Consider the following 27,996-nt stretch of genomic DNA (forward strand, 5'->3'; position numbering starts at 1 on the left):
GACGCCTGCGTCCCGCCGTGGAGGACGGACATCCCCACAGTCCTCTGCCGCCCTCGACCACGCCGACGGAGGCCGCGGCCGCCCGCGGGAGGAGTCCCTTCCGCGATGGAGGAGGCAGGCCGCGGTGGGCGAGTTCGGGGCCCAGCCACCCGACAGGGCGGCCAACGGGACCGCCCCTCAGGGAAGGCGGGCGCCGGGGCCGGCGGGACCGCCCCTCAGAGAAGGCGGGCGCCGGGGACCGCGGCCCGCACACACTGGGCGCAGGAAGGGAGGGCCGGAACTCGGGCTGCGGCCTCCGCCCTCCTCCCGGCCGAGCCCCGAGGCGCGGCCCCGCTCCCCGACGCCGGAACGCGCCGCCCACCGGTGCCGAGCCCCGCCCGGAAGACGCCCGGGCGCCCACACACCGGCTCAGCCCTGCTGCGACGCCGCGCATGCGCGCCCCGCCTCGCCCCGGAAGGGCTTGCGCGCCCACGGCGGCGACCCGGAAGAAGTCCCTCGCGAGGGGGCGGGAGGGACGAGCGCGGATGCGGCGAGGCCGCTGAGCCAGCTGTCGCCGGGCCATGGCGGGTACGGCGCTCAAGAGGCTGATGGCCGAGTACAAACGTGAGTCCGGGGCGGCGGGCTGCGGCCTGGGACCCGGGGGAGCCGGGGCCTCGCGCAGGAGCTCGGGACGGGGCGCCCGCGTGCGCGAGACCGAGGACGGAGCCCGGCGCGGTGGCCCTCGGCCGCGGGAGCGCCGAGGCGAGGGCCGGTCAGGCCGGGGCTTCCGGAGCTGGGCTGGCGCCGGCGCCTCTCTGGTCGGGAGCCCCCGACTAGGCGTGAGGTGCGGTGCGGGCCCCGCCACGTCCCGTCCGCCCGGCTCGCGGCGGGTGCCGCACAGAGCCCGCGCTCGCTGTCGGGAGGAACTTGTGCGTTGGGTAGAACAGCGAGTGTCGTAGAAGCAAGTGGTGGACACAGGTGCACTGGCGCTTCCGGGCCGGCGGCGGCTGTGGGAGGACCCGGGCGGGGCCTGCCCTGGGGCAGCCCGGGCGGGGCCGGGGGTCTGGTTCCGTTCTGGTTCCGTTGGCCCTAGTCTGGACGAGCAGGTGCTGACTTGCTCACGTATCCCGAAGGCAGCCCCCCTTGCGCCCGTGCCGCCCGACCCAGCCTTGCAGCGTGGAGTTCGGGCTTCCCGGCGGGACGCGCGCCGGCAGAGGTGTTCCCCGCTTGTTGTCCTTGCCAGAGCTCCGGCCCTGCTTCGGCCCGGTTGTCGGTTGCAGCCGTGAGCCCTAGAGCCGCTGGCCCGGAGCTGTGCTGTGTGTCCCTGCCTGAAACCCCGGGGTGGATGCGGAGGGCGGGGCTCCACGGATGCCTCCCCGGGACCCCGGGCCCCGTCACCAAACTAGTGGGAGTGGGGGCTTAGGGATACGATTAAGTTCCTGAGTCTAGAGGGAGGCGATTCTGCCCTGAACGGACCAAGGCGGGAGGAGGCTGCCTGCCCCGCGGCCCTGGGCCAACAGGCAGGAGCCTGGGGCCTCTGCTCCAGCCACGTGGCACTGCAGCCACCGTGCCAGCCGCTGAGTAAACTTGGGCGGCAGCCCGGCCAGCATCTTGATTCTGGCTTTGGGAAGCTAAACAGAACCGGCTGCCCTGCTCGGCCCAGACGTCCGACACGTGGGAACTGTGAGGTCATCAATGGGCATTGTTTCACCCGCCAAGTGGTCACTGTGTCGGCCGTGACACAAGATGAACACGCGGACGCAGTGTGCGGACGCTGAGCACGGAAGAGGCCTTGCCCCTGCGGCCTGGAGACGCCGTGAGGTTTCAGGCACTGGCCGGGCGTGTGGCTTGTGCTCAGCACGTCCCAGGAGAAGGCAGCCCCTGAACAGGGTGTGGGCAGGTCGGAGGGACGTTCTGGCCGGCTCGCTGCCTTTGGGAGTAATCGCAGGACGGAGACCAGTAGCTAGACTCTGCCCGGGCGCCTGCGCCTACAGCCAGTTGACCTCCAGGCAGAGTGATGAGCCCAGGTCTACGGGGTCAGAAGAGACAGGAGGCGGCCGCAGACGCCTCACTGCAGGCTTCTGGAGGCTTCGCGCATCCTCTGTCCAGGGCTCAGGCCCAGGGCTGCGTGATCAATGCTGCCAGCGCGGCCCTTGGCGCCCGCGTTCTGTCCTCTCCCGCTCTGGGGCCCAGAAGTCTCCAGTCAAGGTGCTGCCTCTGAGGGTTCTGGGGAGACTCCTTCCCTGTCTCTTCCGCTTCTTGTGGTTGCCCACAGTCCTCGGTGTTCTTGGCTCCTGGTGGCGGAACTCCGACCTCTGACCCCGCCTGTCAGGGGTGTGTGTACGCACGCGTGTGTGTGCGCGCACGCACGGTGGTGGTGTTGCCCTTATCAGGACATCAGTCGTTGGTGATCAGCGACTTCAAAGGCCGCATTTCCAAATAAGGTCACATTCACACATGCTGGGTACACAAGTTTTGGGGGGACGTAAAAACCCTGGTACAATATCTAGTGGGGCCCCAAAATTGTGGGTCTGAAACTGGACTCCTCCTGCTTTCTCATCTCGTTTGTCCGGTTGTTTGGGCTAAAAGCCCTCAGTGCCCTGATGCCTCACTGCACAGCCGCGTGTAACCCGGGGAGGGCCCCCCGCGCTCCCCCACTCCCCACCCCCACGCTGGCCCGGGCTCCTCTTCATCCTGAGGTCTGGGGCAGCTCTCGCTCCACGCACAGAGCCTGTTGCAGTGCGGGTCCAAGCAGGCCGCTCGCCCATTACCCGAGTCCTTACGCGGCCCCCCTGCACACTCCGTGTGCCCCTTCTCCTCCCTGGGCCTTCACCCCCGAGCCTGCCCTGCCGCCCTGGCTGGCCTTGCGGCTGCTGCCCCCTTTTAGTTTTTCAAATATTGCAGGTTGTGAAGTCTGTTATTTATGTGCAGGTGCGTGATAAGGTGTGTCCAGATTAGATAGCAAAGTGATCCTCTGTGTCTGAGCCTGGCTCAAGACCGAAGGGTCGCAGCAAGTGGGAAGTCCTTCCCTCGGCTGCCAGCACTGGCTCCCATCCTGGGTTTCGTCTGAATCCTTGTTACGGCTCTAAGTGACGTGTTTTGTCCAGCATGTGTTCTGTGAATCGCAGTTTGCTTAGCATTTTCTTTTTCATTTTTTTGGAAGATTTATTTATTTTGAAAGTTGGAATTAGAGTTGGGGTGTGTGTGTGTGGGGGGGAGAGATCTTCCATCCACTGTTTCACTTCCCAGATGGCTGCAGCTGCCAGCACTGGGCCAGGCTGAAGCCAGGAGCTTCATGTGGGTCTCCCACTGGGTGCAGGGGCCCAAGGACTTGCTCCATCTTCCTCTGCTTTCCCAGATGCATTACCAGGGAGCTGGATTGGAAGTGGAGCAGCCGGGACCTGAACTGGCACCCATGTGGGATGCTGGCATTGCGAGTGGCAGCTTTTCCCCCTACCGTTCAGTAGTATTCCATTAGTGATGGACATTTAGGGGCTTCCAGGGTCTGCTTTTTTTTTTTTTTTACTTGAAATGCAGAGAGAGCTTTGAGCCCCTGGTTTACTCCCCAAATGGCCACAACAGCTAGGGCTGGCCAGGCCAAAGCCAGGAGGTCTGTCTGGGTCTCCCACGTGGGCGACAGAGGCCCCAGTGCTTGCATTGTCCTGCCCCGCTTTCCCGGGAGCGTTAGCTGGATGGGAGCAGACAGAACAGGGACCGAGCCCAGTGCTGCTGTGCGGGAGGCCGACCCAGTGCTGGACGGGGACCGAGCCCAGTGCTGCTGTGCGGGAGGCCGACCCAGTGCTGGTGGGGACCGAGCCCAGTGCTGCTGTGCGGGAGGCTGACCAGTACTGGTGGGGACCGAGCCCAGTGTGTGCGGGAGGCCGACCCAGTGCTGGACGGGGACCGAGCCCAGTGTGTGCGGGAGGCCGACCCAGTGCTGGACGGGGACCGAGCCCAGTGCTGCTGTGCGGGAGGCCGACCAGTACTGGTGGGGACCGAGCCCAGTGCTGCTGTGCGGGAGGCTGACCCAGTACTGGTGGGGACCGAGCCCAGTGTGTACGGGAGGCCAACCCAGTGCTGGACGGGGACTGAGCCCAGTGCTGCTGTGCGGGAGGCCGACCCAGTGCTGGTGGGGACCGAGCCCAGTGCTGCTGTGCGGGAGGCCGACCCAGTATTGGTGGGGACCGAGCCCAGTGCTGCTGTGCGGGAGGCCGACCCAGTGCTGGACGGGGACCGAGCCCAGTGCTGCTGTGCGGGAGGCCGGCATCGCAGTGGGGCAGTGGGGGGCTTCCTGCTGCACCACAGCGCCGGCCGGGCTTCCCGGTTTGTTGACCTCCATTCTATAGAGTGTGTCTTGGTGCCAGTGTGCAGAGTGTGGGGGTGGTGTGGGGCCGGCTGATTCCGCGTGTGTTCCTGTGCACAGCGGCGAGAGCTGCCGCAGCCGTGCAGTGTTCACTTGCCAGTGTGCGGGGGGGACGTGGTGCTGTGGCTGTCAGTTCGTGTTTCCCTCATCTTGAATGGAGCTGAGAACCCTTCGGCGCGGGAGGGCCAGCGTGTGTTGCCTCTGCCTGCCTCTCTCACGAGTTCTCCGCAGGTTCTTTGTCTCACTGCCGTTAGTTCTGCATCTTTCTTTTCTCTGTGCTCTCCCTAAGCTGTGCTGTTCCGGTGTTAGATTATTGTCCCTGTTGGTGCTGTCTTTCAGCCTGTCAGAGCGCCTGGTTCCAGTCCCACACCACACTTCTCATCCAGCTTCCTGCCGATGCACAGCCGGGGAGGCCCAGGTGGTGACTCCAGCGCTTGGGCCCTTGCCCCCGACATGGGAGGCCCAGGTGGAGTTCAGAGCTCCTGGCATTGGTCTGGCCAGCCCTCGCTGTTACAGGCATTTGGGGATGAATCAGTGGATAGAAGATATTCTCTCTTCTTCCTCTCTCTCTCTCTCTGTTGCTCTTTCAAATAAATCTTTTCAAAGATCTAAGAAAAGTTTTTTAAAACTGTGCAACCTGATGAGCTTTGTTGTGTGTATACCGTGTGGCCTTCAGCACGGTCACTGTGAGTGGTCCCTGTCATCCCCAGGGGTCTGCCCTGTCCCTGTCCTCCCGTCCCGTCCCCCCCCGCTCTCCCCACCTGCCCCTGTCCTCCCATCCCACCTGCCCCTGTCCTCCTGTTCCCCTCTCTCCGCGTGGTCTTTCACATCCTGTGGATCGTCGTGCCCTGTTTGGGGCAGGCTTCTTTCACAGTTGTCTGTGTTGTGTGTCTCAGGGCAGGCGTCCCCTTTCCTGGGGATTTGTTCCGGGACCCCCAGCAGATGCTGAAACCATGGGAATGCTACGTGTTTTCCTGTGTATACAAACCTGTGGTACAGTAGGTCGGCTGTAACAGGCGCTCTGTGCCTGTGGTGTCTGCACGGCCACGCGGCAGGCGGTGAGCACAGTGGTGGCCCGGGTCCTGCGTGGGCTCCCAGTCTCCTGGTGCCTAGGGTCTGTTTATCTCTGCCTCACGTGGCCAGCCACACCACCTGGCCTTGGTCTCTGGCCTTGCCCTCCTCTGGGCGGGTGTGGGTTGTCCCCTTACGGTGGGCCTGCCTTTCCCTGTGGTGCTGAAGGCAGGCATCGTCTCGTATTCCTTTTCTGATGAAGTGCCAGTCCTCTGAACTTCTGTTTTTAAAAATTTATTTATTTGAAAAACATGGGGTGGCCTTATGGTGTAATGGGGTAGCTGCCACCTGCAACATTGGTTCAGATCTCGGCTGCTTCACGTCCAGTCCATGCCTGGAAGAGCAGCCTAAGAGCTTGGGCCCCGCACCCAGGTCGGAGACCTGAGAGGAGCTCCTGGCTCCTGGCTGCACCCCTGCTCAGGCCCAGCTGCGCAGTCATCTGGGGCGTGAACCGGCGGATGGAAGATGGATCTGCTTCTCTGTCTCTCTCTGTCTTTCAAATAAATAAAATCTTGAAAAGAGTGACAGAGAGAGACATTCCATCCACTGCTTCACTTCCCAAATGGCTGCAGCAGCCAGGTAGGGGCCAGGCTTAAGCTGGGAGCCGGGAGCTCCATCTTGCTTTCTCACACGGGTGCAGGGGCCCAGACACTTGGGCCATCTTCTGCTGCTTTCCCGGCGCATTAGCAGGAGACTGGATTGGAAGCAGAGCTGCCGGACTCGAAGGGTTGCTCCCATGGACCCGCGATATCAGTGTCACAAATGGCGGCCTAACTGCTGAGCCACAGTGCTGGCTCCCTCTGAACGCTTTTTTTTTTTTTTTTAATTTGAAAGAATTTCAGAGAGAGATCTTCCACCTGCCGGTTCACTCTCCAGATGGCTGCAACAGTTGGGCTGGGCCAGGCCGAAGCCAGGAGCCTGGGACTGCTTCTGGGTCCCCACGTGGGTGCAGGGTTAGCATGGCTCTGGGGCTGCCCTCCGTTGCTTTCGTAGGCACACCAGCAGAGAGTGGAATCAGCAGTGAGCAGCTGGGAATCCAGCCAGCACCCACAGGGGACGCTGGTGCCCAGGGGCAGCCTAACCTGCGCACAGCACTGGCCCCTCTGGGCGCTTGCTCAGTGAGCGTGGAGAGTTGAGTCTGCTCCTGTGCCTCTGTAGCCCTCGGACCAGAACTCCTGTGGTTGGACTGTTAAGTGTCTGAGTAGTGCCTTTTAAAGATCATAAGGTGGGGCTGCCCTGTGGCGCAGAGGGTTAAAGCTCCGGCCTGCAGCACCAGCGTCCCATATGGGCGCCGATCCGAGTCCTGGCTGTTCTGATCCAGCTCTCTGCTAATGGACCTGAGAAAGCAGCAGCAGATGACCCACGAGCTTGGGTCCCTGCGCCTTGGGAGACCTGGAAGAAGCCTCTGGCTCCTGGCTTCAGCCCAGCCTGTCACTTGGGGAGTGAACCAGCAGATGGAAGATCTCTCTCTGTCTCTACCTATCTCTGTAACTTTGCCTTTCAGATACATGAGATACATCTTAAAAAGATTATAAGTTTTTCTTGTTGTTGTTTCTGTGGGGTACAATTTGGTTTTAAATTTTTTAGTATTTCTGTTTTTTTTTTTTTCTTAAAAAAGATTTATTTATTTGAAAGACAGAGTTAGAGAAGGAGAGAGACAGAGGCAGGGACACAGACATTTTCCATCTTCTGGTTCACTCCCCAAATGGCTGTACCAGGCCGCCTGGGCCAAGCTGGAGCCGGGAGCCTGGAGCTCCGTCCGGGCCCCCACGTGGATGGCAGAGCCCAGATGCTTGCTCCTGGATGCCTTGGCAGGGAGCAGCTGGGAGCTGAGCCAACGCCGTGTGGGCGCCAGCACCACAGGCTGGGGATTAGCCTGCTGTGCCCCAACACCAGCCCCCATAGTTCAGGTTTGAAAGGTTTTTATTTGAATTTTTTCCCTTTATTTCAAAGAGAGAGATTTGCTGTCTGCTTGTTTACGCCACAAATGCCTGCAACTGCCGGGCTGGGCAGGGCTGGGCCGGGCTGGAGAACCTCAAACTCGATCCGTGTGTCCCACGGGGGACTTGGCCGCCGTCTGGTGTCCCCCAGGGTGCACGTTAGCAGGGAGCCGGGTCAGTGGAGCAGCTGGGGCTGCCCCAGGCGCTGCAGCGAGGGTGTGGGCTTCCAGAGGGCAGTTGAGCCGCTGGGCCGAGTTCCGCTTCCCTGACTCAGTATCTCGTGCTTCTCTGCTCTCTCAGAAGTCGTAAGATTTCTTCTAGATATTTCTAGGGTTCTTCAAGTCGCCTCTCTGGCCCACCTGAAGTGATTTTTGCATGTCTGAGATAAAGGGCAGGGTCATTTGCAAACGGCCATGCAGCTGGTAGTGGTAGCGTGTAGACATGTATTGCCTCAAGGCCTGCAGCTGGGAGTCCGAGAGCCCTCCCCTGCACCGCTGTGTCCCCACCCAGCCTCACGTCTCCTCTCCCACTGCAGAGGCCTCCCCTTACCTCTCGGACGACCTTGCTTACACTCCTTCCGCCGTCTTCATCCGACTTGCCCTGCGCTCACTCTTCTAGCATCTGGGTGTCTGGCTGTGGCGGTCTCCCCTGGGCCGTGTGGCCCCTCTTGATAGATATTCGCATGGCTTCCAGTTTTTGCTGGCATAAAACCCCCTGGAATGAGGAGCATTATGCATGTATCTTTTCTTATTAAAATTGTTTATTTGAAAGGCAGATTCAGAGAGATCTTCTACCCACTGTTTCACTTCCTGAATCCCCGCAACTGCCAGGCTGGGCCAGGCCTGAAGCCAGGAGACCGTCTCCCGTGTAGGTGGGTGCAGCAGCCAGGAGACCGGAACACAGTACCAGTACCGTCTCCCGTGTAGGTGGGTGCAGCAACCTGAGCCCTTGAGCCCTCACTGCCTCCAGACAGTCCTCGTGTGTCCAAACCCGGAGTCCAGCGCCTTTCCCTGTTCCCACGGTGCATCTGTGGGATAGCTTTCCAGAAGTGGGGCTGTGGGTCAAAGGTTAAATTTTTCTTTCATTTTACATGGTGACTAGTTTTTAAAGCCACGGTTTTAAGAAAAATAAGTTTTTAACAAATGAGTGTTCTCAAGGGGTCATTGAAAACGAATGGCAGGTGGTCTTCGGAGACTTCTGATGTTAAGATTTCTTTCTAAACTTTTTCCCCCAATAAATGTGTGTGCGTGTGTGTGCGCGTGCGTGTGTGCGCGCGTGCCCACGCCTGCCTGTGCCCATGACACTCTAGAAGCTGTGTGTGTGCACGTGCCTACACGTGCAGACCACAAGGGGGAGAAGTGTGCTGGTGGCTCGTGGGCTGCAGTTCCCTAATGGCCAGCAGAGGCCGCTGTTGGATAGGGCTACAGGTGGGAAGGCTGTGGAGCCTGTGGGTAGGAGAGCAGGTCAGGGAGGCGTCACGTGGGGGAACCCCAGTGGAAGAGTGGTCCTGCCTAGGGCACACCTGGCAGGCTGCGCCCCTCCCCCACTGCTGTGGCAGTTTACTGCGTCTTACCTTACTTTGTTCTTTTTCTTTAATTAGGTAATTTGTGGATAAATTGCAACAATTTACACATCTTCATTTTTCATTTTGACTTCTTGACTCAGTGCAGGCCTCTTCCCACGTCTGGGGAGCAGAGGAGGCTGCTTTTAGACAGAAAGGGCAGAAGCAGCGGAAGGGTCCTTTGGAGTTAGCGCCTGGTGGGGCGGGGACAGGGGACGGAGCCCTGGGGAAGTGCGCAGTTCAGGTCGCCTCTGGGTGTGAGGCCTGGAGCAGAGCGGGTGGGCTCTCACCCCGTGGAAGCGGCCTGTCGGGAGATTGGAGCTCTCCCGACTTGGCAGAAGGGCCTCGTGAGCTCCGTCTGAGCTCCGTGCCGGGAGCCCGCGTGTGAGTGGCTCCAGCTTGGGTTGTAGTGGTCAGTTCAGAGGCCCTGTCTGCAGCAGCGGCCTCCTGGAACTTTGATTTCATCGTGGGAACTAGCCGAGGTTTCATATGATTGAGCGTGAACGGCGGCTGTTCCTGCTGCACGGCCTGCGCACCAGACACAGAGAGGTTGCTGGGCCTGGTGTTTACCCCTCCTCTGAGTCCTCCCTCCTTGAAATGCGTGGTTCAGTGGACTTGGGGTCAGCGCCACTGCTCACCCTGCTTCTCCGGCCCCCACCTGAGCCCCGCGCTGTCGCTTCCTCCTCCGCTCCTCCACGTCTGCTCACCCGTGCTTCCTTGGAGCAGGTCTCAGTAGTTCCAGCATCGGGGGCGTTCAGGGCGCAGTGGTTTTCCTGGGTCGGCCTTGTTTATGGCGGGGTGTTGAGCTCGGTGTTCCCTAGTCCTTGCAAAAGCAGGCAGTGGCACCCTGGGAAGTGGCGCTCCGGAGGGCTCCGTCCACTCCTGTAGGTGCCCTGTGTCTGTGTGCACGCCCCCAGATGCACAACGCCAGTGGCCGTCTTTGCTTCCAGCATCACTCCCTGCCTCCCGCCTGCCCATCGACCCTTCTCGCCTGCTTGTGAAGCAGGTGGCCGTGAGCGGGGCTCCTTCAGGACCAGTGCTTCTGGCCTGCCGACTTCGTGCCTCGTTCTGTGTGCGTCTTGACCTCCTGTACTGTCCTCTGGGAGTTGATTTTGTGTTCCAGAAAGCAACTGAAATTGTTGGGTCGGCTTTATTGAGACAGGCCTGCACATAATAAAAGTGCGGCTCTCAGATGCTGTCTGAGCTGTGACGGGTGCCTGTTGTTCAGCTGCCGGCGCTGCAGCCACAGGAGCCCTGGTGCCCTGCCGCCGGCCCTCCCGTCCCCCTAGGGGCTTCTGGCAGCGTTGCACTTCCTGTTGGGAGTTTTACCTTTTCTAGAGTTTCGTGTGAATAGACTCAAGTCACGTGACCATTTGTGCCACACTTCTTTCTCTCAGCGCCATGCTGTTCAGGGCAGCGTGTGGCTGTGTGTGTCCGCGGTCTGTTTTCACTGCGCGGTGTAAGCAGGTCTCGCCTCTGCACCGGGTGGTGGGCAGAGCCTGGCTCCAGTCTGCAGCAGCCTCTGGTCTAGAGCCACTGGGGGTCTGGGCACCTGCGGAACGTGGTCTGTGGGTCTCGCACTGCGGCGAGGTGGTGCAGCCGATGGCCAGCGTGCAGAATGGGATAGATCAGGTCACGTGACGCTTTTGCAGCTCACCGTGGCTCAGCGCTCTAGCTGGTCACTCTCAGAGAGGTTTGTGCCAACTTTTAAAGGGGCGGGAAAGACTGTTCAGTGGAAAATCAGGTGCCAGATTTATGAGGGTTAGCCAGAGTAACCAGCCGTGAGGGGTGCTCTGCAGAGATGGGGTCCCTGTTGCTTTCCACTCACAAATGAGAAGATGCACAATTCTGTGGCTGTGAGGAACCCTGAGTGGACGAGGCTTTTGCTTTGGGCAGGCAGGTCCGCTCGTTGAGTGTGTGCTCTGTGATTGACCAGCTGATATAACTGGTACCGCTGTTTTGTTAAAGTGACGCAACTTTCATTCTGTTTGGTGATGGTTTTGCTTTTTAATTTTGTAGAATTAACGCTGAATCCCCCAGAAGGAATTGTGGCAGGTAAGACACTAACATTTACTTCTTTGTAACTTTTAATTGCCAAAGTTGCTTTCGAACTTGAAATGTTTTGGGATTTTTTTCTTGCCCCGCAGGTCCCATGAACGAGGAGAATTTTTTTGAGTGGGAGGCGCTGATCATGTAAGTTACTCCCGTGTTGCTGGTGTCCAGCGCTGAGGCTGTCCAGAAGCACCTGCTGGGAAAGGCCACGTGGACACGGACGCGCTGTGCTCTCCCGTGTCCGTGGTGTGGGCAGAAGCAGCCGCAGCAAGAGGTCCCCAGGGAGTGGCAGTGAAAGTTGTGTTTGTAGGATTTTAAAATAATTTTTAACGTCGTATTGTCATGGTGGGTTAGCCTTCAGCCGGGGTGACTCGGCCTTCCAGAAGCCCTGAAGCTCTGAGGCCTGGGTAGAAGGGGTCGGGGCGACTGCACAGGGCCCGCCAGCTGCTGGGACCTCTTCCTTCACCTCCTGCCCTCACCACTCACCCCTGTGAGCGCCCCTCCTATTCCTGTGCCCTGGAGCTGCCCTGGCCTGAAGCCCCATCCAGACCTCCCGCTGCTGCCTGGCTCACAGCCCTGCTGCTGGCAAGAGGGTCGAACAGTCCTGTGATCTCTGCCTTCTTTGTTCCTTGGCTAGCTGGGGGTGGGAGGGCCCTTCCCGGGCTGACTTTTCACAGCAGGGTCAGGGAGACGAGGGAGCTGAGCGCGTGAGCAGTGCGGCTTTCTCCTTAGTGAGCTGGATGATCCTGTGCTGGGTGTTGCCGCGTTGAGAAGTGCTGTGGTGAGCGGGGCGGGACGGGGCAGAGGCTCTGCTGGGCCAAGCGTGAACCCGCTCAGGGACAGAATCCTCCCCTTCATCAAGCGTTCGGCATTTGCCTGTCACTTGTATCATGTCACTTCTTCATGACGTCTGGAAAACAAGCTGTTACCAAATGTTGTCTGGGAGGTTAGATAACACATGAAAATTGTTTTGAAAAATGAGATTTTTTGATTAGCAAAAAGTTTTTTAAAAGATTATCTATAAACACTGTCTAGACAGAGTGCAGCCTGCCTCACAGTCCCTGGTCATTTCTAGCATTGCTGATTGTTTGAGCTTAGGGCACATATTTTTCCTATGTCTGAAAGTTCTAGAACATGTGTGTATGAGATGTGGCACCATCAGGACCCCCATCCTCTGTCCATTTGGGCCACATTCCAACCTGTAGCAGATGCCTGAGCCTACAGACGGCACCAGACTCTGTGCAGGAGACTTTGGAGTTTGTAGAAGATGCACACGTTTCCTGTACCCGTGATGTAAGGGTGCTGCACAAAGTTCATGGAAAATGAAGTTAATAGATGTTTATCTGGTGCAAAAATTGTAAAATCCATACATACTAGGAGTTTCCAAAAATCAATGCAAAATATGTACTATGGAAAACTGCATGGATTTCAAAAGTTTTTTGCATCAAAGTAATCATTTAATTCCATTTTCCAGGAACTTTTTGAAGTCCTCTTGCAGAATTTGATTTATAGGCCCTTTGCAAGGTAAACAGTATTTAATAATAAAATGGAGCAGTAGTAACAAAATGTGGCAATAAGTGTTACTGAATCATTTATTTCTGGAATTTTCCATGGATATTGTCAGACTGCGGTGCACTGTGGGTACCCGGAACTCCAGTGCTGTGTCTTTCACCCCAAGGCGGTCAGCGGCGCCTCAGCCTGTGCTGTTGTGCAGCTAGTGGACGACAGCAGTGTCCTGCATGGTTCATGACCTGCTTTTCTGGTCTGCTGTGTCCTGTGCCACCACAGAGACACCTGCCATCACTCCCACGCCACCTGGACAGCACCTGCTGGTGGGCCAGGGCACACCCGCAGGAGATGTGTCAAGAGCTCATTAAGGGAACAGTTGAGCCCTGTGGTTGGTTTTTGAAACTTGTTCATTGTTAAAAATCTGTTAGTGTTAACTATTACTGATTTTAGATAAACAGCATAAAACTAAACCAATATTTTGAAAGCCTGTCTTAAAAAGTATCAGAGCTATTTTTGGGTAGAGCACTTTGTGTTTGAATGACGCTTTTACATTAACGTGGAATTCCCCGCTTCACGATCTGCTGAGTGTGTGGGTTTTGGTTCTGTTCCAGACCCTTCACAAACAAGAGGCCGTTTACAAATGTACTCAAAGCATCTACCAGGGACTTAACTGTCCTCCTGCGGGTTTGTCTCGCCCTGCTGTCTTGGCAGACAGCCGCCCGAGGTCTCACTCCCCAGTGGGGCTTTCTTCTCTTCTGGTTCTCCCTCGGCAGCTTCCGGGGCCGCCTCTGCCGCGGTGTTTCTGAGCGTGGTCGCTCCGGGAGGCCACGGCTGCCACGGTGCACCTCCAGGGCCGCCTCATGCGGCGACAGCGTCTTCAGATAAGCAGGCGACAGGAGCTGAGCTCCTTTGATGCTGGGACCTTGACTGCAGAGGGGAGGGGTCTCGTAGGTGAGCCCAGGCTTCTGCCCAGGGGGCATGGCCCCGCTGGGTAATGGGGCAGATTGTTGAGCCAGAGAGGGACCCAGAGGAGGAAAACACCGGGCTGGAGCGAGCGGTTCCACGGGGTACGCGGGGCTGGCCGCTGTGGCTCTGCGGTGCTGTTGCTGTGTGGCCCCTGGCCTTGGCCTCTCTGAATTCCTCTTTTTTTTTTTTTTATTTCATCACTATGAAGAGGCATAGCCTCCTTTAGCACATGGCCTTGGGTCCCAGGCAGCCAGAGCATATGAGGCTGGTGTGACCCCTTCACCACAGCACTGGGTCAGAATGGGTGCTGCACCTGCCATGCGGGACAGCTTGGGGGAGGTGTGCACGCCCTGGGACTCTGCTCTCCCATTCTGTCAGTGTTTTAGAAGCAGCTGGCATGGCGGTCCCCTGCTTGGTCGGCGGCCTGGTTGCTGTCACCTCTCTAGACGAGTGGCTCTCGGGGCTGTGGTCGCGTAAGAAGCGCCTTCCCTTTGCTGAGGGTCGGGGACCTGGGCTGAGCACACCTCCGAGGTTACTGTCAGTGTGTTGGGGCCCAGATGAGGAAGGAGCTTGCCCACGTTTCCAGCTGTGAGCACTGTGAGCTCACAGGTCCCCAGCGGGCACGTTCCCAGCAGGGCGCCCTCCCTGGGGTGCAGCCGTCGTGATCTTGGGAGCCATTTTGGGTCAGGATTCCTCATGTGCTGGGGATCTCTCAGTACGCCTCCTGGAGGTGTGTGTCCTGTGGGATAAACTTGAGACCCCCAGTAGATGGCTCCAGCTGTCCGGGGAGTCTCTGACCCTGCCTGAGCAGTGGCTTCTGGGAAGTGCTACAGAGATCCTTGGGGGAATCACAAAACATAAACCTGGCTGTCCAGCATCACCCATGTAGCACCCATACAGTGGACAGCCACATGGCACGGCAAGACCAGGCAGGGCCTGCCTGCTGTCGCGGAGAGTGGTGTCCGCTGTCAGTGGACACTGCGGAGTGTGGAAGAACACGTTGAGACCAGTGCTTTCCACCGGGCGAGATTTTGCTCCCCCGTGACAATACCTGGAGTCATGGCTCTCGCCGCGTTGGGGGCTGTGCTCCAGGCCTCGGTCAGTAAGCTGCCCGCAGGCACACCCGGCCCCGACGGACGAGGGTCTGGCCGCGAGCGTCAGTGCTGCTGGGGCTGAGGGGCCCTGTGCAGTGCGGTCCCACGGCTACGCCTTTCGCAGCTGTATTGAGATACAGTTCACGTCGTGTACTTTGGCCGGTCTGAGGTGACCAAGTCATAGTTTTGGGAAGCTTGTGGAGTTGTGAGGTCATCAGCACAGTGGAGTGTTGGGCCATTTCCACCAGAGTCCTCATGCCTGTCCGTCCTCTGCCCGCGGCGCTGCCTTCTGGGTGTGGAGTTGCCTTTTCCAGTGTCTGAACTCTGGGGTCTGGCGTCTTCCAGCGCCCTGTGCGTGTGCTTGTCTGTATTAACGTGCCTCAGCGCATGTCAGCGTGGCTTAGTGTGTCCCAGCATGCTTCAGTACGTGTCAGTGTGTGTCTCTCAGTGTCTCAGCGTGTGTCTGTGTGTGTCAGCTTATCTCAGTGTGTGTCCGTGTGCCTCAGCTTATCTCAGTGTGTGTCCGTGTGCCTCAGCTTAGCTCAGTGTGGCTTAGTGTGTCCCAGCATGCTTTAGCATTCTCTCTGTGTCTTCAGCATGTGTCCGTGTGTGTAGCATCTCAGCGTGTGTCAGTGTCTCAGCATGTGTGTCTCAATGTGTTAGTGTGTCTCGGTGTGTGTCAGTGTGTGTCCCTCAGTGTCTCAGCGTGTGTCCATGTGTCAGCATGTGTCACATGTGTTAGTGGGTCTCAGCGTGTGTCAGTGTCTCAGCATGTGTCTGTGTCTCAGCATGTGTCACGTGTGTTAGTGGGTCTCGGTGTGTGTCAGTGTGTCCCTCAGTGTCTCGGCATGTGTCTATGTGTCTCAGCATGTGTCACGTGTGTTAGTGTGTCTCAGTGTGTGTCAGCGTCTCAGCGTGTGTCCGTGTGTCTCAGCATGTGTCACACGTGTTAGTGGGTCTCTCGGTGTGTGTCCCTCAGTGTCTCAGCGTGTGTCCGTGTGTCCAAGCGTGTGTCACATGTGTTAGTGGGTCTCGGTGTGTGTCAGTGTGTGTCCCTCAGTGTCTCAGTGTGTGTCCGTGTGTCTCAGCATGTGTGAGCATGTGTCACATGTGTTAGTGGGTTTCGGTGTGTGTCAGTGTGTGTCCCTCAGTGTCTCAGCGTGTGCATGTCTCAGCATGTGTCAGTGTGTGTCACGTGTGTTAGTGTGTCTTGGTGTGTGTCCATGTCTCAGTGTGTGTGCGCGTGTCTCAGCATGTGTCAGTGTGTGTCACGTGTGTTAGTGGGTCTCTCGGTGTGTGTCCCTCAGTGTCTCAGCATGTGTCAGCTTGTAGTCATGTGTGTTAGTGGGTCTCTCGGCATGTGTCCCTCAGTGTCTCAGCGTGTGTCCGCATGTGTCAGCATGTGTTACATGTGTTAGTGGTCTCAGCGTGTGTCCGTGTGTGTCAGCGTGTGTGATCGTGTGTCACATGTGTTAGTGGGTCTCTGTGTGTCAGTGTGTGTCCCTCAGTGTCTCAGCGTGTGTCCGTGTGTGTCAGCGTGTGTCACGTGTTAGTGGGTCTCGGTGTGTGTCAGGTCTCAGCGTGTCTTGGCCTCTGTCAGCAGTTCTGCCGTTGGCTGTAGCGTGGACTTGCCACCTGGCGTGTCCACGCAGCAGTGGTGGACGTCCAGGTTCCTGCCGTGAAGGGTGCGCACAGTGTGTGGGACCTCCGTCTCCACGGCTGTCTGGCAGGCAGCTGGTTGTGGAGCAGCTCGTTTCCCGTCTGTGTCCTCCCAGCACTTCCTTGCGCCGACACAGAGCTACGAGGGTGTTCTTTTGGAGGTTTCGCAGTGTCTGGCCCTTGTGTTGAGGCCTTTGATCCATCTGACGTAGTCTCCGTCTGTGGAATTGGGCCGGGCTCTGCCTGGATTCTCTGCCTGTGGGGGCCCAGCTGTCTGAGGGCCGTTGTTGGAAGACGGCCCTTTTCCCATCGAATCATCTGGGCATTTTGCTCAAAAACCGCTTGGCCGTAAGTGCAAGGGTTTCGTGTTGGACTCTAAGTCCTGTCCTTGGGCCAGCACCACACCGTCTGAACATTGGTAGTTTTGTGATAAGTTTTATTTTGTTTTTGTTTTTTTCAAAGATTTATTTATTTATTTATTTGAAAGTCGGAGTTACACAGAGAGAGAAAGAGAGGCAGAGAGAGGTCTCCCATCCGCTGGTTCACTCCCCAATTGGCCGCAATGGTCGGAGCTGCACTGGTCCGAAGCCAGGAGCCCGGAGCTTCCTTCACGTCTTTTCACGCAGGTGCAGAGGTCCAAGGACTTGGGCCATCTTCTACTGCTCCCAGGCCACAGCAGAGAGCTGGATTGGAAGTGGAGCAGCCGGGACTGGAACTGGCACCCACATGGGATGCCATCGCTGCAGCAGCGGCTTACCCGCTACACCACAGCGCCGGCCCCTATAATAAGCTTTAAAGTCAGGAGGTGGAGATCTGGTAGCTGTGTCCTCAGACTTGTGGAGGCTGCTCTGGGTCCTCTGTGTCTTCATGTATTTTTGGGATCAGTTGTCAGTTTCTGCACAAACGCCTGCTGGACTTTGACGGGGTGCTGTAATCTAGGCAGGCACCGGAGGAGGGTTTACTTTTATTTTATGTGATTCTGTATTCGAATGTTTTCTAAAATATGATTTTTCTAGTTAAATAAAATCAAAGTTTCAGTTATAAAATAATTTTTCTTTTAGAATTCACTGCAAAGGTACCAGTGTGTAGTGTAGCCAGTAAAGCTACTGCTTGGGACCCTGGCATCCCAATGGGTGCCAGTTCAAGTCTAGGCTGATCCGCTTCCCACCCAGACCCCTGCTGATGGCCTGGGAAAAGCAGCAGGGAGAATGGCTTGGGCCCTGCTACCCAGGTGGGAGACACAGATTTTAAGTTGGCTTTAGCCTGGCTTAGCCCTGGCCATTGCAGCCATTGTGGAGGGAACTGGTAGATAGAAGAGTGTTCTCTCTCTCTCTCTCTCTCCCCCTCCCTCTCCCTCTCCCTCTCCCCCTCCCTCTCCCTCTCCCTCTCCCCCTCCCTCTCCCTCTCCCTCTCCCTCTCCCTCTCCTTCTTCCTCCCTCCGTCCCTCTCTCCTTCCCCCTCCCCTCTCTCTCCCCCCTCCCCTCCTCCCCTCTTTCTCCCTCTCTCTCCCCTCTCTCCCTCTCTCTCTCCCCTCTGTCTCTCTCCTCTCCCCTCTCTCTCCCCCCTCTCTCCCCCCTCTCCCCCTCCTTTGTAACTCTTTCAAATAAATAAATCTTAAAAAAAAAAAACACACTGTAAAATGCGCCATGGCTTACTAGGCTAATCCTCTGCCTGTAGCACCAACAGCCTGGGTTCTGGATTCTATCCCGGTTGCTCCTCTTCCAGTCCAGCTCTCTGCTGTGGCCGGGGAGTGCAGTGGAGGATGGCCCAGGTCTTTGGGCCCTGCACCCCATAGGAGACCAGGAGGAAGCACCTGGCTCCTGGCTTTGGATCAGCTCAGCGCGCCAGCCGTAGCGGCCACTTGGGAGGTGAACCAATGGCAAAGGAAGACCTTTCTCTCTGTCTCTCTCACTGTCTAACTCTGCCTGTGCAAAAAAAATGTTTGTAGTTGATGGACTTATTTAATGCACTTTAAATATAGTTCGAAGGTATTTGGAATGAAGTTGTTCAGAATCGTCTGTTCTGCAGGAATGAAGTTGTTCAGAATCGTCTGTTCTGCAGGCAGTACGGCTGCAGGCTCCTCTTGGACAGGTCCATCGGGGCAGTAACCCGTTGAACAGAGCCTGTGTTTGCCGTTCCTAAAGCAGTTCCTGCCCACAGTCCTCAGCGTAGGTCTTTACACAGTCGCCTGGGGCTCCTGGAGCAGGACAGGAGGCTGGCGGGGAGCGGCCCTGGCCTTTTGCCTGCAAGGGAGTCAGGGTCCCTGAGTCGGCGCCTGCCCTGAGCAGTTTCTGTTTAACTCCTGCCGCCTCGTGCCGCCTGCTGTGGGTAGCCAGAGCCCTCAGCCATTGCTGGGTTAGTGGGCAGGGCCCGGGTAATGCCGGGAGGTGGCCTCCAGCGTGGGGACTGTGTCCTGCCCCACATCGCAGCAGGGCGGGAGCAGCGGTGAGACGCCTTCACTGGACTGAGGGGAGGCCGCGGTGCCCTCCCACCCTCCCACCCCTCCCACCCCACGCCTGTGCGGCTTCCGCAGCGAGGCGTTTGGGAGCGACCTGCCCCTTTCCAGTGTTAGGTGGCCGATCTGGGCCTTGACCAGGTTGGTGATTCCTTGCCTTTCCCACGTGCTCAGCAGTGAAATGCACGCAGCAGCTCTGACCACCCCTTTCTTCAGAGGGAGGTGGGAGCGGGGGGGGGCCGTGGACCACCTGTGTGAGCTGCGGTGCGGCCGTGCTGGGCTGGCTGGCCGTGCTGCGCTCCTGCTGCTCCTCACTGGCCGGAGAGGCTTCCTGGCACCGCGGTGGTTGCAGGGAGGGCCCGGTAACCCAGGCTTGAGGCATCTCGGCTGCGGGGGCTGCCCTGCGCGGAGCCCGTGGCCTGGCCTCAGCCTGCCCTGGTCTCGGGCTGGAGCTGCAGGACAGCGTCCCCAGCAGCCCTGTCCACTGCGTCTCCCCGAGCAGCACGCACGCGCTTTCCCTAGACTGAGGGGCGCTGGGCCCTCCAGCACGGTCTGTGGTTCACGGTGACGTTTTGCGGGCGGCGGTCACAGCCTCCGTGCGCGGGGTCTTCTGGGGACTTTCCACTGCGTGAAAGTGAAAGTCTTCCTGCACTGCTTTCTGGGCTTTGTTGTCTTTTTCCTTTTGGTTATGGAAATAAATATTGCTTTTAATATTTACAAATCCATATTTTTATTAATTTCACTGAACCAAGACCATTTTAGGATTTTAAACAAGTATGTACTTTAAAAAAGTCATTTAGGGGCCTGGTGTTGTGGCGTAGGGGGTAAACCACCTCCTGTGATGCCGGCACCCCAAAGAGCACTAGTCTGAGCCCCGACTCCACTTCTGTCCAGCCCCTGCTGATGCACCCGGGAAAGCAGCAGAAGATGCCAAGTGCTTGGGCCCTGCACCCACGTGGGAGACCCAGATGAAGCGCCTGGCTTTTGCCCCCTTCTTTAGCCCAACCTGGCCCTGGCTTTGCAGCCACTTGGGGAGTGAACCAGCAGATGGAAGTGCACTCTCGTGTGCTCTTTTCTCTCTCTCTCTTTCTTTAACTCTTTCAAATAAACAAAAATTGTTTAAAGAAATCTTTTAGGAAATAAGTTCGTTTTAGAATACATTTTTCGTCGTCTCCTTTTCCTGTGCTGGTGGCCCCGTGGGGAGGCCCTTCTGTGCTGGAGCCTGCGCCCAGAGGGAGTGCTTCCAGGCCGCAGGGACAGGCGGGCTGCACGCTCCTGCTGCCGGCGTCGCCTTTGCTGTCGCCGTGTCCTGGCCGGCAGTCCGCAGTCCTTCGTTCTGTTAAGTTCCCGTGGTGAGATGCTCTGAGGCCCGTCCACGGAGGGCGATGGGTTTGGGTGGAGGCGCAGGCTGGTGGCTGTCCCCTCTCCTGTGCCCCTCATGTTCTGCTCACGGTAGCATCGCTCACACCTGTGGCTTTCAGAACTCGAGCGGAGCTTCTGACAGGGTTTAGTGCGTCCCTGCCATTTATGTGCGTGTGCCCTCACGTGCACCAGTGACTGTGTGTGTACATCAGTGACAGGGAGATGTCTGTGTGTGTGTGTGTGTGTGTGCATACATGCATCAGTGACAGGAGACACGTGTGGGAGCACCAGTGACAGGGAGATGTGTGTCTGTGCACAGAGATGCATCGGTGGCAGGGAGAGACGTGTGTGGGCACCAGTGATGGGGGGAGTGGCTGTGTGTGTGTCTCAGTGGCAGAGCTGCTGGAGGGTGGGGCTCCAGGTGTGGGCTGAGGTCCCAGGGCTCAGCCTAAGTGGAAGTCAGGGGTTGTGTGTGTGTTTGCTTAAGGTTGTGAAAATCACTTCTTGGACACCTTTAAAAATTAAAACCAGCCTTTGAATACAACTCTTAACTCCTCATTTATGTCAGTAAAGTAGAATCGTGCTGTCAGTATGGCATAGTGCACACCGTTACCCCAGGGTGCGACTTTATCATACACACAGACTGGGGTCCCTAGGGCATTGCGATGTTGGCATCAGTTATTTTCTGATCCCACTATTACAAAGAGGTTTTGGCTTCTTGATTTTTTAAAATAGATTTAAACTTGTTAAAACTTTTGGACTGAGAGTGAGAGAGCAAGAAAACTGAGCCTGCAGTTCAGCCTTTGCGCTTGCACCCACGATTGGTCGATTTACTTTAAAATCTGAATTTCTATTCACTTACTTGAAAGGCAGAGAGCGAGATCATTCCTCATCTGCTGGCTCACTCCCCAGATGCCTGCAGTGGCGGAGGCTGGGCCAGGCTGGGCCAACGCCGGGAGCTAGGGGCTCCATCTGGGTCTGCCACGTGGACGGGCGGGCCCGGCCGTGTGACCCGTCGGCAGGAAGCGGGGGTCTCCCCGGGCCAGCATCTTAACCACGGGCCGGGCGTCTCCGTCCGTGTAACTAGAGGTGGAAGGCCGGGGGCAGGGCGAGCCTCTGCATCCAGAGGAGTGCGTCACTCTGGTTTCGGTTACGCAGTCTTCAGGTGCTGTGGTGAACAGTGCACACCCTCGACACTGCGGAGACGTGACACTGCCCGATGCCTGATGTGCTGTTTCCATGTGCTTCCAGGGGCCCAGAAGACACCTGCTTTGAGTTTGGTGTTTTCCCCGCCATCCTGAGTTTCCCACTTGATTACCCGTTAAGTCCCCCGAAGATGAGATTCACCTGTGAGATGTTTCACCCCAACAGTAAGTGCCTTCCAGCGTCCTCTGCGGTGCCGGGCGCGGCAGGGAGGGCCCGAGCCACAGGAAGCGAGTGCGTCACCTCCCTAGACGCCTAGCACGCGATTGCCACCTGCAGGCGAGACGCGAGCCTGCCGCTGGGCCACAGTGGGTCGCTAGAAAGCAGTGTTAGCGTGAGCTCCTCCGCGGGGTGAGCGTGTGAGCGGGCGGGCGTGCACCTGCGGAGGGTCACACGTCTGCTGTGGGGTTATTGTTCATGCTGGAACCCCAGTAAAGTAGCCTTTCAGCAATAGAGAAGTTGCGTTCACATCACAGATGAGTGTGATTACGTAACGTGATGACGTAACGGCGTTCATGTCACAGATGAGTGTGATTATGTAACGGCGTTCACGTCACAGATGAGTGTGATGACGTAACGGCGTTCGCATCACAGATGAGTGTGATTACGTAACGGCTAACGAGTGTGCCACATTGACTGGGAGAAGCAGGTTACTAATCAGGACTGTGATAATTCCATCTGAAAACACTGTGTAGAGCTGGAAAGAAGCACAGATGTTAAAAGCGACTTTTCTGATTGGGAGTATTTTCTCCTCGTAAATATGTGTTCTCCCCCCAAATTAAACATTTGATACTTTACAAAAAAAAGATTTATTTATTAGAAAAAATGACAGGGACAGGCAGCGAGAAAAAGACCTTCATCCTCTGGTTTACTCCCCAAATGGCCACAGTGGCTGGAGCTGGGCCAGGCCGAAGCCAGGCGCTCCATCCAGGTCTCCCACATGGGGGCAGGGGCCCAAGAACGTGGGCCATCTTCCCCTGCTTTCCCAGGCCACAGCAGAAATCTGGGTCAGAAGTGAAGCTGTTGGGACTCAAACCTGCGCCCAGAGGGGATGCCTGTGTTGCAGGCAGTGGTTTAACCCGCTGCACCACAGTGCCAGTTTGCTTGATACTTTTTTTTAAAGATTTATTTTATTTACTTGAAAGTTAGGGAGTGAGAGATCTTCCATCCGCTGGTTCACTCCCCAGTTGGCTGCGATGACCAGGGCCAGGCAAGGTGAAGCCAGGAGCCAGAAGCTGCTTTCCGGTCTCCCATGTGGGTGCAGGAGCCCAGGCACATCAACAGGGAGCTGGATCAGAAGCTGAGCAGCCGGCACTCAGACACGCCCACGTGGGATGGTGGCATTGCAGGCGGCAGCTTTACCCGCTATGCCACAGCACCGGCACCCCGACCCTTGTTATTTTTACAGAGAGAAAACAAGATCTCTTAAATAAAGTGTTTCACCGTAGCTGGAAGTGCGTCCAGTAGCAGGGGTTGGAATCCTCTTTCTTCTTTCTGTGTTGGGAGTTATACAGGGAGCGGGCTGTGTTTAGTGATCGCACTTAGAATAATGTTTCTTATAAATGAGCGTTATTGCCGTTGACAATCACATCTTACTAGCTACGGGGGAGAAGGCAGGACGTACTGAACACTTGCTGGAAGCAGGTCCCTATGCTGTCTTTTCTGCATATCAAGTAACTACAGGCCAGACTTTAAAAAGTTCCGTCTTTTCAGTTATTTGAGAGGACAGAGACCGAGACAGAGCTCCTGCCCACTGGTTCACTCCCCCGGTGCTGGGCCAGCCCAGAGCCAGGAGCCTGGACTCCAATCTAGCTGTCTCAGGTGGATGCAGGGGCCAAAGTGCTTGAGCCATCACCTGCTGCCCTCCGGGGTCTGCAGGAAGCAGGGTCCGCAGGTGAGTTGCTGCACTTGGACAGGCGCTGGGTGTGGGCATCCCAAGCAGCTGTGCTAAACACCCACCGAGAATCTAGAATATTCTGAACCCCTGGCTTCCCTCTTGGTTTCAAGATGACCCACTGGGCACCCCTCCCTGCTCCACGCCCACTGGGCACCCCCGCCCATCAGATCCCTGCCCGCCAGGCTTTCAGGAGCGCCTGCCTGGCAGGCCCTGGGGTGCTGGTGCCGCTGTGTGGGTGCTGAGCCGTCCCTGCTTCTGGCTGCATTGCCTCAGTCCCCGCCCCCGCAGATGCCGGTCCTGCCAAGACAGCCCTGAGCGCTGCTGCTGAGATGGGGGACAGTGCACGTAGGGCTCACTGTTGTGTTATCTCCTCTAGTGTGGTTCTGGCGTTTTCGGCAGTAAAAGGTATGAAGCGTGTGTTCTGGTTTTTAGGTTGGTGTCAGCGGAAGAGAGCGGCAGCGTGGCTCGCCACCTGAGCGTGCTCGCAGGCCCGAGGTGACAGGGCCCGCGGTCTCCCAGGCTCTCTGAGGCCTCTCATGTCAGGAGGCTGCTGGATAATTAGATACAGATAGGAAGACGACAGAAGATAAAGGCTTTCTCGAGGTGGTGCCTGGAGCTGGTGTCAGAGATAAGTGCAGCCTGTAACTAAGTTGTGTGAGCAGACGTTCAGGGTAGCGGAGTAATCACTGGTAGCTGCTGTGAGATGTTCAAGTAGTTAATGTAAGTGGCCTAGGTTTGCCTTACTGCAAGGGGCTGTGCATTATTCTTACGTTGTAGAGACAGTTCCGTCTGAAGGGAGGGGCGGTTGTTCAGGAGAGCACAAGCAGGCAAGGGCGGGAGGTGAGCGGGAGCCACCGTGTCGGTGTTCATTCTGGATGGCCCGAGGGGCCTGGAGGAGGAAGCACCTCGCCACCGAGTGTGGGCTTCAGATCGGCTCAGCTCCAGCCGTTGTGCCCATTTGGAGAGTGAGCCAGCAGATGGAAGACCTTTCTCCCTGTTTCTCCCTTTCTCTGTAATTCTGCCCCTCAAGTAAGCAAATCTTTTAAAAAAAAAAATGACTTTGAGTGCTGTTGTGCAGCGGGTTAAAGCTCTGGACTGAGGCACCAGCATCCCATATGGGCACCGGTTCTAGTCCCGGCTGCTCCTCTTCCCATCCAGCTCTCTGCTGTGGCCTGGGAAACAGCGGAGGATGGCCCAAGTGCTTGGGCCCCTGCACCTGCGTGGGAGACCTGGAGGAAGCTCCTGGTTCCTGGCTTCAGATCGGCGCAGCTCCGGCTGTTGTGGCCACCTGGGGAGTGAACCAGCAGGCAGAAGACCTCTCTCTGTCTCTCTGTAACTCTGTCTTTCAAATGAATGAAATAAATCTTAAAATTAAGAAAGTAACAAGTGAACAGAATCCAACGCGGCCGGGCTCCGGGCCGTGGAGCTGCTCCGTGTGCTTGCTGGCTGTAGCTGGTTAGGGCCGGGTAGACTTCCTGGCTGGCCTTCCTGAACCAGGCACAGTCTTTGCCACAGCCCTCCGGCGTCTGTGAACCTCGCTGGTCCTCTGGCCGCTAGCGGGAAGCGGGACTTGCGGTTTAGAGCACTGGCTGCGCAGGGTCGTGCAGACTCTGTTTTAGATGAGAAATTTGTCTCCTCTCCAGAAATTGTTTCTTGTTTTGGCATTAAAAAAAGTGTGCCTGAGGTGCAGTGCCGCGTCTGTCTCGGGTGAGGAGTGGCGCCCAGGGCCCCAGGCCGTGCTCCAGCCGTGCGAACAGCTCAGTGAGCCTGCAGCCTTGTTCTCCTCATCTTGGGCGCGGCGCCGCAGGCCTGTTCCCTGGGCTCACCCTGCTGTCTGCGGCCCTTGCAGTCTACCCGGACGGGAGGGTCTGCATCTCGATCCTGCACGCGCCAGGGGACGACCCCATGGGCTACGAGAGCAGCGCCGAGAGGTGGAGCCCAGTGCAGAGCGTGGAGAAGATTCTGCTGTCCGTGGTGAGCATGCTGGCAGGTGAGTGCCAGTGCCGGGGCCGGGCCCCGCGGCCGGGCGTGGGCAGCGGAGGTGCTGCCGGGGCCGTCGTGCCCCGCAGTCTCTCCTCCCTCGTGTGGCCATGTCCAGTCCACGCTTCCTCGCTGCCCGTCCTGTAGTGCTGTTTGCGTGCACACATTTCAGAGCTAGGACCTCGAAGGCAGTTGGGTACCGCCATCGTATCATTGACCGTCGTTAGCCAGACGTCCGCATACTCGGGGGGGTTTCTTGGGCCCTACTCTTGGTGCCAGGCACTGTGCTCCGTGTGCAGCTCCGGGTGACAGAAACCCCGACTTTAAAGGGAGCTTTCCGAGGGTAGACCTGAGACCAGGACACACACAGGCTGTCAGGCCAGTTCCTGAGAGGGGGCGGCTGGGCTGAGTCTGGGGCATGTTAGCACAGTAGGAGGGCGGGAGAGGCATTTGGGCCAGAGGAAGCCGCCAGGCAGGGGCCCAGGGGCAGGAGGCAGCTGACTCAGTGGGGCACTGCCAGCTCACTGCGCTGAGCCAGGGCTGGGAAGCGGGGCGCGGTGGGAAGTGGGGCGGGCAGTACGCCGCAGGGGCAGTGCTACAGCTGGTGCCGGGGGTGGCAGTGGAGGAGAGGCAGAGATGTGCTAGGTGGGGTCCAGGGACCCGGGGCGGCAGAAGGCTGCAGTGTGGGCCCCAGGCCACAGGGCACAGTCCGAGGCCTGGCTGACTTCTCTTTCTCCCGTGAAGGCCAGGGCCCGCCCACTGAGGGGCTCATCCAGGACCACTGGGTGAAGGGGACTCTGGGTAGGGCGGCAGGTGATGGCACAGCCCAGAGAGGTCACGTAGAGGGACAGGGGACGAGGAGGAGCCTCCAGAGGTCGGGGAGACACAGAATTGCCGCCAGGGTGCCGGGGGCCTGAGGCAGCCGTGGTGGGCCGTGCGCCCTCTGCAGGAGCTGTGAGAGAAGTGACCACTGCAGAGCCCCTCAGAACGGAGACCGCGGTGTGGGTGGTGCAGCCGCTGGCCCCACGCAGTCCCCTGGGAGGCTGTGTGTGCCTGTGGCTGTGTCGGGGTGTTTGCAGAGCACGATGGAAGATGGCTGGTCGTTGGCCTCTCGACACCCACGACAGTTCTCTCGCGAGGGCAGCTGCTGCCCCACGCCGTGTGCTGCGGTTGGTGGAGCCCAGCCGCTGGTGTGGAGAGCTGCGTCCCTCTCCCGGCCCGCAGGCTCAGTGCCTCCTGCTGGTTTTGGGGACCTCTCTCGCGAGGCCTCTCAGCGTTCTTAAAGGGAACGGAAGCGCTTTGCCGAGTGGCTTGCCTTCTTTTTTTTTTTTTTTTTTTTAGTTATTATTAAATGACTTCTTATTTAAAAGACAGAATGACAGAAAGGGAGAGACAGCTTCCATCCACTGGTTCTCTCCGCCAGTGCTGCACAGCTAGGCCTGGGCCAGGCCAAGCCAGGAGCTCCATCCGAGTCTCCCAGTGGGTGGCAGGGCCCAAGCACTCGGAGCGCCCTCCGCTGCTCCCAGGTGCGTGACCGGGAGCCGGGTGAGGCACAGAGCGGCGGGCGTGCGCCCTGGCCCGCCCCGCGCCTGGGTTGCTCGCGTCTGGAGTGGCGGCCCCGCCCCGCCTCGCCCCCGCTGAGTGCTGCTGTCCTTTCAGAGCCCAACGACGAGAGTGGAGCAAACGTGGACGCTTCCAAGATGTGGCGTGACGACCGGGAGCAGTTCTACAAGATCGCCAGGCAGATCGTGCGCAAGTCCCTGGGGCTGTGAGGCCAGGCCTCCGACGCGGAGTGACAGTGACACTGTGCTGGCACCGAAACAGGCCCCTGAGCAGAGCCGCGGTGTCTCACTTTCTCACCTTCCCCTGCCCGGCAGGCCTCTGCCATGGCGGCTTAGCACCTCGACGGCCACGTCACTACCTCTCCCCGAGGCCCCGCAGCTCCGCCGCCTCCCCTCCTGGAGCTCCGGGGTCGCGCTGGCCAGCCTTCCGGGACAGGGACACCGGCCATGCCCTGCCCGCCACGGGCCGGGCCGCTCCCCGAGCCCCCGGGCATCGGTCACCTTCCCGCTGCATCCCCCTCACGTCTGGGTACAGCGTGTGCGCGTGATCACAGGGCGTCACACGTAGAAATGCCTTCCGAAGGCCTGTGGCCTGCGGGTCCCGGCGGCTGTGGAGGCCTCAGCGCCCGAGCACCCCGGCAGGGGCGGGGACACGGGAAGGCTGCAGCGACAGCGTCCTGGCCCTCCGGGCGCCCCCTCCCTTCAGCAGAGAAGCAGACCCTCGCCCCAGCGGTCGGAGCTCGGAGCACAGAGCTGTGCCTTACCCCCGCCCTGGCCAGCGCGCGTGGAGCAGGCACACGAGCCTGGGCCCGGCAGAGCCCGCGCCGCTCACGGCCGGACGTGATGGCTGCGGGGCCTGGTGCCGGGAGGCGGCGTTACAAGCAATAACACATCTGTCACGTGCAGAGTCCACACAGGTTACATTTAAATAGGAACCTATTTTTGACATAAGGGACGGTCTGTGAGACACAGTCGGCTTTTCCTCACGCTGCCCTCCATCCGCCCTGCCCTCCCTGACGTCGGAGCCCGGAGCCGCTCCCTGACGCCGTGCGCGGCGGCCGTGGAAACCAGCTCCTGCCTTTCCTCCACGGGAGGGGTCGTGTAAAATCCGAGATGGGAGCGCGTTGTATGTGCGCCTCCCGGCGGGGACGTGGCAGCAGGAGCGGGCCGCGGGCCGGCGTGGGGGGGCGGCACACAGGCCCGCAGGCTGCCTAGGCGGGAGAGAGACAGTCTACAAAAAGTATTTTTATTCATTTGTATTTATTAAGTGCCCCCAGCCCCTGCCTCTGTTCTGTGTGGAATTTAATTACTGTGTTGCAAATAAAGTTACCTATTTCCCCCGA

At 58.3% G+C, this 27,996-nt stretch overlaps 1 protein-coding gene across 4 annotated transcripts; it reads left to right on the forward strand.

The window, feature by feature from the left end:
• The first annotated feature begins 497 nt into the window (after positions 1-497).
• On the forward strand, positions 498-27,996 carry UBE2G2 (ubiquitin conjugating enzyme E2 G2). 4 transcript variants are annotated; one of them, XM_051839980.3, is made up of 6 exons: positions 498-603; positions 10,934-10,969; positions 11,062-11,107; positions 21,263-21,381; positions 24,961-25,101; positions 26,751-27,996. In XM_051839980.3, exons 1-6 carry the CDS (start codon positions 561-563, stop codon positions 26,861-26,863), a joined length of 498 nt encoding a protein of 165 aa, XP_051695940.1. In that variant the 5' UTR covers positions 498-560; the 3' UTR covers positions 26,864-27,996. The 4 variants fall into 4 exon arrangements, with proteins under 4 accessions (XP_051695940.1, XP_089186593.1, XP_051695941.1 ...); XM_089330467.1 differs by lacking the exon at positions 21,263-21,381; XM_051839981.3 differs by lacking the exons at positions 10,934-10,969; positions 11,062-11,107.

This window comes from Oryctolagus cuniculus, chromosome 4 (assembly GCF_051225735.1).
Source record: "Oryctolagus cuniculus isolate XC-2025 breed Fujian yellow rabbit chromosome 4, ASM5122573v1, whole genome shotgun sequence".
In the NCBI taxonomy this organism is placed as follows: Eukaryota; Metazoa; Chordata; class Mammalia; order Lagomorpha; family Leporidae; genus Oryctolagus; species Oryctolagus cuniculus.